At 35.5% G+C, this 14,527-nt stretch overlaps 1 protein-coding gene across 5 annotated transcripts in view; it reads right to left on the reverse strand.

Annotated features, from left to right (window-relative positions):
* trh (PAS domain-containing protein trachealess) overlaps window positions 1-14,527 on the reverse strand; it is a 309,891-nt gene that overhangs the window by 72,043 nt on the left and 223,321 nt on the right. For all 5 annotated transcript variants that reach the window (XM_069829497.1, XM_069829502.1, XM_069829499.1 and 2 more), the window contains exon 5: window positions 10,850-11,018. In XM_069829497.1, coding sequence (XP_069685598.1) covers window positions 10,850-11,018 — 169 coding nt within the window. The remainder of the gene's footprint in view (window positions 1-10,849; window positions 11,019-14,527) is intronic.

Raw genomic sequence — 14,527 nt, forward strand, 5'->3', positions numbered from 1 at the left:
AAGAAAGAAAAAAAGCATGACCAAAAATCACTTTTTTCACTTTTCCGGTCTCAGGGATTATAAAATGTATTCCCGTAAAAATTTAGAAATACATTTTTGGAGCAACACGAGATTTTTCTGCGTATTTTATGTAAAGACGAAATTAAAGATATAAATCGTTGTAAATTACAACTTAATAGCTGTACATGGAACATTCTTTAGCACTTCCAAAACCGTTTTGGGGCAGTTTCTCCGCTCCAAAAGGTGCTAGCAACCTGTTCCACTGACCAGTGCACGTTACGCCATCAGCAGTGGCTATTGGACGGTACCCGCGGTTTGGCGCTGTCACCGGGCGGACATACCTTCGCGTCGCGACTTAGCATAAAAGGGGGAAGCTATTGTCAGTCTGCGTGCGTCCATACAATGTTGATACGCACAGGTATAATGTAACATTGCACGCCGCTTGCATACACAACTCCTTATATGACATTATTCCTTGTGTTGCTACTTCTCCAGACGGTATCAAACTTTCCCCGTAGTCGAAGACTTCATTTCGGATAGCGCACGTCATTTTGTTGTCACATATTCTTCTGGCTTTACGATTCTATCTTCCTACACCGAGCATGTCTCAAAAATATTCTTCACTTGTGGCGTCACTCATCCGGAATCGATGTTCTGGTGCTTACTCATGGCCGCTGTTTTGGTAACGGAACTTACCAGTTGACGTCATTGGTATTTCTCATCATTCTTATGGCGATGTGCATCAACTTCGGCTAAAAACGTAGTAGGGTCACTTGCAGAATTTCTATAACAAATCATGTCCATCAATTCTTACCCTTCCCATTACTGCATTTATAACGATAGAGTTATAAATTCCCAACAGTTATAAATTCCTCAATGCAAATTTGAGCAGCAGGCTACAACGTGTGCATAATGCGTGTGTCCGTTATATTTGTAATATTCGTAAGTATGATCATGTTTCCCCGTCTTTCCAAACTCTACCTTGGCTAAGGCTAAGTGATCGACGAGCCCTGCATTATCTTATTCTCTTATTTAAAATTCTGCGCACCGCTACCCCAATCTATTTGGCTTCTCGTTTTCAAAATGTATCCGTATATCATCAGCTAAGTACAAGATCTCATCATAACAATTTACTCATTATACCCTACCACAAGACATCTTTATATTCTTCATCTTATACAGTTTCAGTTGCTAGAAATTGGAACTCGCTTCCGAGTGATGTAAGGGGTTGTTGGACAATAACTTCATTTAGGTCAAAATTACATAAATTCTTACTTAACAGATTAATTTCTGATTAATATTTGTTACTCATAATGAAACTAACATCTGTCCATTCTTATTATCATCATTAATTTCTCTAAATAGATTTACAAAACCTCTAATAGCAATTACATTAATATTCTCATTATAGAAATATATTTTAGATTTATATATATATATATTTTTTTTTTTTCCCTTTAACATAGTCCTAGTAAGCTTATATTAAATTAATTTTCATCATTTTGCTAGCTATCTCAAATTTTAAATTAATTATAATTGATTGAATTAAATTAGCTCATAAATTAAGTTACTACTTTACCTTATAGGTTTATCTAAATTTAAATAAATACATAATTATGCAGTCTACTAGTCGTTAAAATTGAAGAATATTGCTGAGAACCTTATAAGTGTAGTGTAAATATTTGTAATTTAAATATGTATTATATTGATTAAGGCTGGTTGAGTCGAAGAGAAGGCCTTATGGCCTTAACTCTGCCAGCTAAAATAAAACATTATTATTATTATTATTATTATTATTATTATTATTAGTTTCAATACTAATGTAGTAAACATCACAAGAATTATTTCCTTCGGAATATGTATGATAAGACTTTCTTATGTTAAATTTTAACGTACCTTGTTAACATCTTTCGACCTATTTTGGGTCATCTTCAGAACTGGTCGTTGTTGGTCTTGGCGCCTCTTGTTTCCTATGAGGGTGCGTTCTTAGTGTAGAGTCAAAGAGTGTATGTGTTTTGAAATTGAGTTGTGTGTTGAGAATATCGTTGGGGTGTGCTTTCTTGTGTCTGTATATTTCATATTGTTCTAGTGTGTTTAGTTTCTGGCTTTTTGGTTGGATGTGCAGTATTTTCATGTCTGTGTTGATGTCTCTGTAGGTGTGGTTGGTTTGTGATGTGTTCTGCAGACATGGAAATACTGCACATCCAACCAAAAAGCCAGAAACTCAATACACTAGAACAATATAAAATATACAGATACACGAAAACACACCCCAACGATATTCTCAACACACAACTCAATTTCAAAACACATACACTCTTTGACTCTACACTAAGAACACACCCTCACAGGAAACAAGAGGCGCCAAGACCAACAGCGACCAGTTCTGAAGATGACCCAAAATAGGTCGAAACATGTTAACAAGGTACGTTAAAATTTAACACAAGAAAGTCTCATCATACATATTCCGAAGTGATACAGTGTTAACAATTGTGTAATCAAGATGTATAATTATTTCCTTCATATGAAATATTTCACGAGAATAAAATAAAATTCTCATACTGACAGCTAAAATGCAGTGTCCATACTAGTTAAGTTTTTAAAATGGAGCATGATTATGTCCAGATAAAGGTTTGTTTAATAATGTAATTGAGAAAAAAAATAAAGAAACATTTGATATTATCAAAACTTCTCCATTTATGTCTGAGTTTATATTTCCTTAAACATGATTACATAATTACTCTAGTCCAGTAAGTCAGTCAGGTCTGTTACACCATTCTGTTCCTATGGATACACAGTTGAAAAAGAAATTCCACAGATGTCAGCACAAGCCAAGATGATGCACAAAGACCCATTTTGATTGTACTGTTATGTTCACCATTTTGATTTGGCGAGTTTGTGTGTCATACTCTTGCTTTGTGTTTTATTCTAAGCGTGCATTTTTACTCTGTCAGATCTGTTTGTGTTGTGTTTTCCACAAATAACAACACATAAAGTCAAGATCAAGAGGACATAATAGTACACGTGTCCAGTAGTTAAGTTGCTATTTTGAAGATTTTAGCAAAAACATTTTAGGTTAGCACATGCTTGTTTGCTTTGTCATGTCTGTTACCTGTCAGATCTGTTACTCCGTCATGTCTGTTACATCATTCAAAACAGTGCTGTAAAGCAAGGTCAGTGTACAGTGGCTGATTACTATGGCAGGGACATTGCACTATATTAATACATGCAGAATATGCACTAAATAGTACTTTAAAATTGACGTTCTCAATCGTCCATTTGTTATACAAATTTTGCAAATGACCCAGAATCATGAGTTACGATATGAAATTATGCATAAAATGAAACCATGATTGAAATGTAATTCCAGTACATCATTTAATCACTGCTTAATTACACGTTGTTAGCTGATACCTTATTTAACCGGGGATCCTACACTGTTTCTACAAAATCAGAAAAGGAAAGCATCCGAATCTCTACTACACATTATATCGCCGTTGATTTTATGAAACCTCCTATGTGACCTCACAGAATATAATTTTTCAGGAGGAAGAAAAACTTAATTAAAAATGAATGGGCCTACATAAGAATATGAAGTAATTCTGTACAAAACATTAGTGAATATTATGAACATAAATGACATCATCGAGGATCAGTGTAGACCTATTGATTTTTAATTAATTTTTTCTTTCTCCTGAAAAATTATTTTCGTAAAGTCACATGGTAAAACAGTTATATTACCGGTTGTTCTGTATGGTTGTGAAACTTGAGAGAGGAACAGAGATTAAGGATGTTTGAGAATAAGGTTCTTAGGAAAATATTTGGAGTTAAGAGGGATGAAGTTACAGGAGAATGGAGAAAGTTACACAACGCAGAACTGCATGCATTGTATTCTTCACCTGACATAATTAGGAACATTAAATCCAGACGTTTGAGATGGGCAGGGCATGTAGCACGTATGGGCGAAACTAGAAATGCATATAGAGCGTTAGTTGGGAGGCTGTAAAGAGACTTCAAAGATGTTTTAATGAATTTTATTACTATTATTATTATTATTATTATTATTATTATTAGTAGTAGTAGTAGTAGTAGTAGTAGTAGTAGTAGTAGTAGTAGTAGTAGTAGTAGTAGTAGTAGTAGTAGTAGAGCCCATTTCTTTGTGGCAAAATGCTATTTTTACTGGGTGCAAGTAAATCATTATTTGCATAGATATAAATGTGATTTTGAGTAAATCAAAGTGATAGGGCCAATTTTTATTTTGCTTATTTTGTCTGTTTAAGGTGTTTCTTACTAATAAATGCCTTTTTTGTAATTTTATGGCAATATTTTTTTGTTTATTTGCAATTTTATAATTAATTGCAATGCAGCCTAATGTGTATGAAATTGAAATATTTGAAACAATGACTAACTTTACTAACAACAGAAAATAAAAGTAATTTATTTCGGTGCTTAATCTGCTAATAATCGTGCTTTAATACTATTGGTGTAATATGAATAATGATCGACAATCCACAGTTACAAATATAATATTGTCATGTCTTCACGATACCAACAATCAGCTTTATAATTTTAAATATTATGCTCGTTCTCATATACAAGTTTTCAAGTAACATTTCCAATTGTTTGCTTTCATATTTTCAAATCTTACTGTTACAATTCTGTGCTACACGTGTTTGTTATTGTAGGAGAACGAAATTTCAGTGAGGAACAGTCAGTTATTGTCGGGTGACAGAAAGTATAAGATCGGTTAGCTAGAATGCCTAAATTCAGTAAATCATAGCAACGTAAACTTCATGCTTACGTTGGTGAATTTGGTGCCCATGTGTTTTCAACCGATGGACTTTTTTGTTAGGTAAGTTTTGTGAAAAGGCAGTTAATCACGAAAAAAAAAGTATTTTATAAGTCAACATGTGTCATCTATGAAGTAAATATGTGAGTTATGTTGACATAATTTAAATTTATTGCTAAAATGTATTATACCTTTTTAAAATTTATAATGCCTTTTTCAAAGATTGTGTTTTTTTACGTTTTTATTGCCTTTTTTGCCTGCCTATTTTAACTGTTATAAATACCTAAACATCCGGGCTCTAATTATTACACTACAATGTAACAAAAAATCAACATTTTTTCTTTCTAATAATATAAAATCTTGAATGTTTATAAACCAGAAGTTCACCTTCACGGGCATATCATTTCTACTTTTTTCCATAAGCTTTAAAAACCACATCTAATACCTTCACTCTCGAACCGAAAAACTGTAATATTGACATTGAACATGTACTTTGTAAAATACGTTTTCTATTTGAAAGAACAAGCAATAGTTCTCTTATAATTATAAGAGCGACTGAAGTACGTATAAATTCAATGAACCATAACAAAGATAAACGTAATATCATTGTCTGCTTCAAGCCATGATATGACGTTTTCTGAGGTAAAAGAAAAAGTAAATTAATAGGGTTGAGTAAGAAGAGAGGGAGAAGTCCGATTAAGGCGGAAAACTGAAAAAGTAACGATGTGAGCGTTCAACGATGTGTACCCAAGCTCCGTTGAAAATTTTAAAGCATCTGACTAGATCGAGCGGGTGGAAAATACATTAATGGCATTTGGGGTAATGGGCCACAATATGTGCCTGAAAATCCATTTTCTGCACTCCCACCTGGCTTTCTTCTCACCGAATCTTGGAGCAGTCAGTGACGAACGTGGGAAGAGACTCCATTAGAGCAGTGGTTCCCAAACTATTTGAAGGCGCGACCCACTATTGGGCGAGATTTCTTCATACGACCCCCACTACCGAACTGGTAGTGCACTTAACCCGATTCAAAAAATAAAAATCTCTGTGAAATAGAAAACAATGGTTATTCTACTCAAAATTAATGGATACTTAAGAGCCTTAAGATGGACAGCGTGGAAAATAGTCAGACAAGTGCCATCTATGCTAAGTGCTCAGTTAGTTAAATGTTAAAGGAGTCCCAAGAACGTGCACTCGTGTACCTTTCAGCTGACACGTCATTCTCCTATGTATTAATTGTTTCATTCATTGTAGTTTTGCACACAATAGTCATATACGTGTATATAGTACATGGTTATGAAATAAAATACACTGCATTGTTAAGGAAAGTACATATTACACTTTATTAGTTCAGGCCTAATTCGAGTGGTATTTATAGACGTTTCAAGCAATCATTCGGATTTTCTTAAATTCCCTGTCAGTTTCTTAAATGGAAATAGGCAATTTTTTTCCAACATCTTTTGAAACGTGTGGGATAGATTTTTTTCTGAATACAGTGGACTCTCCTAAGTTCGACTGAACAGAATTGAAAGTTCAGTCCAATAAGGGTAGTGGATGTGGCAGGTGAAATGAATACAAATTCTTACTGGTTACCCATCAACGAATACAGTACTGTACTTGCATTTCCTGCCCGCCCCGAGACTTGTGTATGCGCTTCTAGTACCACAGTGGGTTTTGACAGTTCCGTCTCACAAACGGCACAATTCTCAAAAAGAAAAAGAAGAGTTCATTAATTTAAAATCAGTGATCAATATGGATGTCCTAATCAATAAAATATTGTTTTCCTTTAACAAAAGTATCATTACAGTTCCCATTCAAATAGCAAACCCATTTCTTAGTGCCCGTATAGGGGCGTGTCTAATTCTCCTACGTAAGCAGTGGAACTATAGGATGTCGAACTTGTTTGCTGTTGAACTTAAGAGCTTCCAATGTATTTCGCTTTCCTCCTGAAAGTTAGAATTTATAAAACAATTCTATTATCGGTTGTTCCGTATGGTTATGAAACTTGGACTCTCACTTTGAGAGAGAAACAGAGGTTAATGGAGTTTGAGAATAAGGTGCTTAGGAAAATATTTGGGGCTAAGAGGGATGAAGTTACAGGAGAATGTAGAAAGTTACACAACGTATTGTATTCTTCAGCTGACATAATTAGCAACATTAAATCCAGACGTAGCCACCTGCGTGGCTCAGTCGGCTAAGGCACTTGCCTGCCGGTCTGAAGTTGCGCTCGGGCGCGAGTTCAATCCCCACTTGGGCTGATTACCTGGTTCGGTTTTTTCCGAAGCTTTCCCCAAACCGTAAGATGAATACAAGGTAATCTATGGTGAATCCTCGGCCTCATCTCGCCCAATACCATCTCGCTATCACCAATCTCATCGACGCTAAATAACCTAGTAGTTGATACAGCGTCGTTAAATAACAAACTAAAAAAAATCCAGACGTTTGAGATGGACAGAGCATGTAACACGTATGGGCGAATCTAGAAATGCATATAGAGTGTTAATTGGGAGGCAGCAGAGAAAAAGAACTTTGGGGAGGCCGAGACGTAGATGGGAGGATAATATTAAAATGGATTTAAGGGAGGATATGATTGTAGGGACTGAATTAATCTTGCTCAGGATAGGGACCGATAACGGGTATATGTGAGGGCGACAATGAACCTTCGGGTTCCTTAACCTTTAAATTGACAAAGCATCCTATAGGATAAAATAGGTTAATAGGCTATATGCTATAATTTTAATAGAACAATAGAAAAAATTGGTAGGAAAATTACATTTAGGCTAACCAAAATTTCAGAATACTGTAATATTGTACAACATATAAAATATGGACATTGCGATAGTTGTTTTCTTTACAGTCCGACCAGGTTTAATAAACTAGTGCGAGAAATGAAATTTTGCCAATTTAAGGATTAAAAGTAGTAAGTAATTAAGTAAGTAAGTACGTAATTAAGTAAGTAAGTAAATAAGTAAGTAAGTATTTTGCTTTCCTCTCATCTTCGTATTTTGTCCATCGCTCTATTACCAAATGCCTTACTATAATAATACCGGACAGCTGTATACTAACAGCATTGACGTGAGTGCGAAATATCGCGGACCTGACATCTACCGGAGAGGCTTGGAATTACGTCCACAGATACAAATATTAACATAGCGGGGTTCGGACTACTGTTTAAAACGTGACTTACTGATGTGGAATAATATATGAAACACTTAAGAAATGTTGGATAATATTTAATGTAAAATTATTATACGATGAAAGAGTATATATATAATATATATATATATATATAATTATTATCTTATATCAAAGCTGCATATTATGAAAAATATTGCATACTTCATATTACTTTCCGTAATTAATTGTTACATATTTTTTCTTTGGTTTAGTGAGACAAAATCAATTCTGACAATAGAATGAATTTACAATAATGCTTTATATACGCATTGCTGACAACTGCAAAGATAAAATTGATAGTAATCTGATGCTTGTAAAAATTAGTAAAGGCATGTGGACAACAATAAAACTTAATTTGATAAAACCTTAAAATTTCCGATACATTTTAACTCCTATACATTTATTAGGTCTAGATAAAAAAACTAATTTGTATTTTTCTATCAACACAGAGACGGAGGAATTAGGCCTACTAAAGAATGTTGTTGACTCACGTTTTATGATCCCTCGGAAATCGAAAGTACGATTTGGAGCAATTTGTAATGCTGTAATTTTGTAGCAATTATAAACAGCACATTTACACCCTCACATTTTAACACAGCACTAATTAATAAAACTGTTAACTAGCCCAGCAACAAAATACATTGCAGTTGATTACAGCTTGTTTCGCAAGTATCGCTACACCGGCCGCCTAGGTAGCAGCACCAGCGTCGTTCGCGCGAAAAACTGCTAGCTGTCCGGTATTATTATAGTAAGGTATTTGGTACCACTGCCACTGCAAAGTCTTCGTAGTTGAAAATATGCATTTGACAGAGAATTATCATTATTACTACTCCTAAAGGAACTGACGAAATTGTAAATAAACATAAAGGTAACACAAGATTATGTAAATGACCGTTCAATAAAACATAAGACTCGATGCATGCGTCGTAAAGCGATTGATGGCTGCCAATAAAAGTCGTACCCTCGATTCTTCTCGGTAAATTTCGCAATGCGTGATAGAGACTGAATTCGAAGAACGCCTTATGAAAGTCCCTCAGACTTGACTTTCAAACCCAACATCGTTACTGGAATGTAAATGAGATTTTAATTTAAGAACCCTGTAACGGACTGTGATACAACACCAGTGCTTCATTTCTTATTTTGATCGACTTTCTAAAATTCGATTGAATCATCCATACGTTGGCTGTCATTCTCCAATAGTGACGTCAACGTTGAACATTTGACTGAGTCATATCCGTCCGACATCCGCTGCCGTTTAATCGCCGGATTTATATAATATTTATTAAACAATAAGCTTCGTGTACTACATTAGATATCGAGGCTAAAAAGCGACACCTTGTATCTACAAAAATTGATTATTTTAGTTTAAATACATTATTATTTAAATTAAGTTCATTTTTGTTATGTTCACAATATTAGACAGTTAACCTAGATCATAATTACGAGTATATACCCAGGTTGCTCGGCCTTATAGGCTTTGACGGTAACAACTTTTGTCAGGTTTACTATGCTGCCATCTAGTTGTTACATAAAGAGTCACGTCATAACTCCCATTTGAATTGCATTAGCGATTGTACTGCCATCTCGTGTTCGTTTAAGGCGGACGGGTGGCGATCCTCGCGGTTGTTCTCTTCAAAGTGCTGTCGATTTTAACATAGGGATGGGCAATCTGTTATATATATGATCTAGGAGTTAACTACCATTATTTTTGTCCTCGAGTGGAAGGTCTCACCACTGACTAGGGAAGTACTAATGTGGAAACAAGCGACAGAAGCAAAATGTACATCTTTTTATAATGATTTCATTAAATAATATATAAGATATTTCAGTTTTACTGATTTTAACATGCAATATGTTACATGCTATAAGTTGAAGACTGGACATAAAAAGGCTGTAAGTACCAATATCTTTGAAAATTAGTATTTCCAAAATGAAGTCTATGTCCCTGGCTCAATCTAGTAAGAAAAGAAGGTAAGACTCATTGTAATCGTATTTCCCATACATTTGCAAAATGTTTGATATTACATTACTAGTCGCACAAGAAACTCGGGAGGAAATTAAACGGAGAATAAATATAGGAAATTCCTGTTATACGGCTGAGAAGCTTTTGTCATTCAGCCTGCTCTAGAAAAAGCTGAAAGTTAGAATATTAATAAAAGAGTTATACTACTGGTTGTTCTGTATGGTTGTGAAACTTGGACTCTCAGTTTGAGAGAGAAACAGAGATTAAGGGTTTCTGAAAATAAGGTGCTTAGGAAAATATTTAGAGCCAAGAGGGATGAAGTTACAGAAGAATGAAAAAGTTACACAACGCAGAACTACACGCATTGTGTTTTTCACCTAATATAAATTAGGAACATTAAATCCAGATGTTTTACATGGGCAGGGCATGTAGCACGTATGGGTGAGTTCAGAAATGTACATAGAGTGTTAGTTGGGAGATCGGAGAGAAAAAGACCTTTGGGGAGGCCGAGACGTAGATGGGAGGATAATATTAAAATAGATTTGAGGGAGGTTGGATGTGGTGTTAAAGACTAGATTAATCTTGCTCAGGATAGGGACTGATGGCGGGCTTATGTGAGGGCGGCAATGAATCTACGGGTTTTCTAAAAGCCATAAGTAAGTAAGTTGCACAAGAAAGCCTTGTTTTCCAAGGCTTTTCTCTTTGGAACTTAACACCCTTTTTATGTCCAGTCTTCAGTTGTGCACAAAATGCTGACATAATCAGTTGGAAGTGAGGTAATATCTGCCTAGGTTAGTCCTCCTATATAGTGCGCAAACAATTAGCCCAATGACTATACCAAAACCAGCTTTGTGAGACAAATAACTGAAGGGACAACCAAATGTTTTTAATTGAAGAATTCAATGTGAATTAGTACTCACCATCAGGGTTGTTGGTACCGGTGCCGGAATTGACGCCCTCTTCGGAACCCGCGCTGTTGGGCGACGAGAGGTTCTGTCCCTGCGCGAGGCCTAACCCAAGCTGCTCCGCCACTTCCGCGTGGTCCTGGTGGTGTATGTAGTCGAACACGCTGCTGCCCGTCATCTCCACCTGCAACAGATCCCTCAACATAAAAACCTTCTTTTTCTCAGCATATTTTTGACGTAGAATTACTACATATGGTTGAGATCACAGTCTAGTATATACAGTCGCGAAGCTCAATATGTAGTAAATATGCAAACATTAGGTAGTTGCTCACCACTAGGATCGCTAATATCGCCTCATTACAGGCAATGCAAAATAGTACCGTCACAGTCTATTGTTTCTAGCACCCTCAAAACTCAAGCTTCGTGACTGTATATAGTAGACTGTGGTTGAGGTAATAACTTGGGGAATGACAGTCACATAAAAATACAAATCTCTCTCGCTATTTCTCGCAAATGAAAAGAGACAGATAGTGCATATACCATTTGATAAAGAAAGGAACACCGCATCAAACGAGATATGAACGGCCGCTGCCGGTTGAGCATGAGCGAGCTGGCAACGTTGCGAATATGTCCCGCGTTTGGCTCGTTAGTTGCCGTGCGATGCTTTAGATGTCACTACGTTTGAAGTAATGTCACAGCGTTAACATAAGCACATCGATTCGTAGCTAGAGAACAGCGCTATTGGATATATGTCGCGCCGGCAGGGAAATTTAAATTTAGACCGAGGTAAAACCCGATCGCAATCTCGTGGCACCAACCTGCGCGAGCTTATTTCCGGGGCTTAGGAGTGGGGAGTCGTTTCCAAGCGACTGCTTACTCATCGAGTGTACTGTTCAAACACCCCCCCCCCCCCACCAGTAAGACTCTTGGGCGAGTCCATGTAAGTGGACGCCAATACGTCTTTCGCGCAGGTGCCACGAGTTTGCGATCGAGTTCTAGCAAACTCGAAAACGGATCACCGACTTAACAATTTTTAAAGATATCCAAAACATGACGCAAAACACTATAGCAAACAACGAATTGCACTTATTATTATTATTATTATTATTATTATTATTATTATTATTATTATTATTATTATTTGACATTTGATAGAAAATAAATACAAACAGTAAACAAATTTAAGTATCTTGGTTCAACGTTATAAAATAATGGTACAACGAGGTATAATAATAATAATAATAATAATAAATAATAATGAAAGGTAACAATTAGAATATTAAATTATGTGTCATAACACGACGTAAGAATATTTTACAAAAAAAATCTGATATATGAATTTTTATTCCAAAGTATTTTACTATATGGTACAGAAATATAAACTGATAGCGGAAGCCAACAAATTCACAACCGAAATAAATTTTTGGAGGTCAGCGAAGAAAACACGAAAAGATGAAGTATGACATAATACTATACTGTACGAAACGCCATGGAGATGGAAAAGAATATTTTAGAAATAATAAAACAAAAAATATTAAGATGGCTTGGACTTGTTAAAATAATGTCAGATCAGAAGTTACCAAGAACAATTTTAGACCAAAAGAAAAAAGGATGGATGATGGATGGTGCCCGACGGAGTGTGAATCGACACGGACTGGTAGAAATGGATGCAGCAGATAGAACATTTCGGAAAAAAATACAATTTGTTTTGAGTGAAGGAAAAGTAATGTATTTTACGAGAGATAATGATAATGATAATAATAATAATAATGATAATAATGATAATAATAATAATAATAATTCTGGTAATTAATCAATAAAAGGAGCGACATTAATCTTGTGAAATCCATGTAACCTAACAGATTTTGTATGTCTCTCGAAACAGCGATACTTCTGGACAGTCTGGGAAAACTAGACACATTCGATTGATATAGTCCAGCGTTTCTGAAACTTTTTTGAAGTGAGGACCACTTTTTTAAGTCTGAATAATTCTGCGGACCACCTTACTCTTGTTCCCTTCGAAAGCAAATTTATCATTTTTGTAGCATATTTTAGTACCAGTAGGGGAGAGTCGGGTAGTATCGGACATCGGGTAATATCGGACAGTGCGTTTCTTTCATCTACCACCATATGGTAGTACCTGAATGACATGGTTACGTTTCTCTATGCGACACCACAGAAACGTAACCATGTCAATCAGGTACTATCATCGTGTGGTAGATGAAAGAAACTCACTGTCCGATATTACCCGCTGTCCGATACTACCCGACTCTCCCCTATACTTATATTTTAAAATAGAATTAATTAATTATAATACTTTTCTAATTATATTTTTTGTAGCCAGTCACAAGTAACTTATAACAAATTCTGTGAATTGTTGATTCATCGCTTGCCTGTTAGCAGTTAGTTGTTTGAAATCCTTCTTAAGTGGTACACGCTAGTAGTTGTCCATGTCTCTGTTAAATAATTACCACAATAAATAATTGAAAACTGATTTCGATCCAGATCTTTGAAAAGAAAGGAACATGATTATACACTCCATTTAGGCAGTGCTAATAGTTCAGAAGCTGTGTGTGAAGAAACATATTAATATCAGTGATTATAGTGCCATTAAAGGAATATCTAGTCCTAGTAGTAGCGATTCAAAGAAAAAATACTTTCGTAAATATGACAAGAGTTATTTGGAACTTGGATTTACTTGGTGTGGCAATGAGAATGAACCAAAACCTCGGTGCGTTGTTTGTTATAAAGTGCTTTAAACGAGTGTATGAAACCCGCGAAATTGAAACGGCACTTAGAAACAAAACAGGCAAGTGTAAAAAATAAACCTGTCGGATTTTAAAATAGGCGGAGTCTAAAATTTCTTATATCGTCACCTGGAAAAATAAATAAAAAAATTAATGCAGAAACATGCCCGATTTTCAACAAGTAAAGACGCAATTCGGCACATTCTATTATTTGTGTACGACGTACTATACGTGTCCATTTCAATGTGCAGACTGGGTTTCGGCAAAACTGTCAAGAAAGTCATCAATACATTAAAAGTTTCGGTAGTATGGTCCTCTGTTATGAATTCGGGTGGTCTCTGGCTGGGTTATAGGCGCGGCACCAAATGTACAGGGAAAAGATGGCGAGAAACGCCACGTTCATAGTTCATAGTGCTTTAAATCCCTCTTTTGTTGCTAAGAGTAGAGTGGATAAACATATAGGGTAAGACATTTCATAAAATATTAGTACTGGGAGAAAAAGTGAAAGGCGATTGTCATGTGTCATTTCCAAATTCTGAGATTTTCAGCTATAGTGTGATACGTAATTCGTTTGAATTTTATTTCTTACTAGCCGTACCCGTGCGCTCCGCTGCACCCGTTAGAAATAAATATAAGTAATTACGTAATTAAAATAGGACATTTGATCCAGGGAACATTCGTGTTTGATAGAAGGATAAATCTTTTATTATGTTACTTAATTTAAATTGAATTAAAAATTAAAATGCGATCATTTTGATCCAGAGACCACTCATTTGGTCATAAAAATTAGTTTAGGAAATACAGGAAACGAATATACAGAATAGCCTATCAAGTTTTCTGTGCATAAGAAGCTATTTTAATCTTACCTGTCCTCGATTCACTCAGAAGTTACTGTGATAACATTATAGCATTATGTCCATCTAGAGAAACTACACTTTCCAATGGT

Source organism: Periplaneta americana, chromosome 6 (assembly GCF_040183065.1).
Source record: "Periplaneta americana isolate PAMFEO1 chromosome 6, P.americana_PAMFEO1_priV1, whole genome shotgun sequence".
Lineage (NCBI taxonomy): Eukaryota > Metazoa > Arthropoda > Insecta > Blattodea > Blattidae > Periplaneta > Periplaneta americana.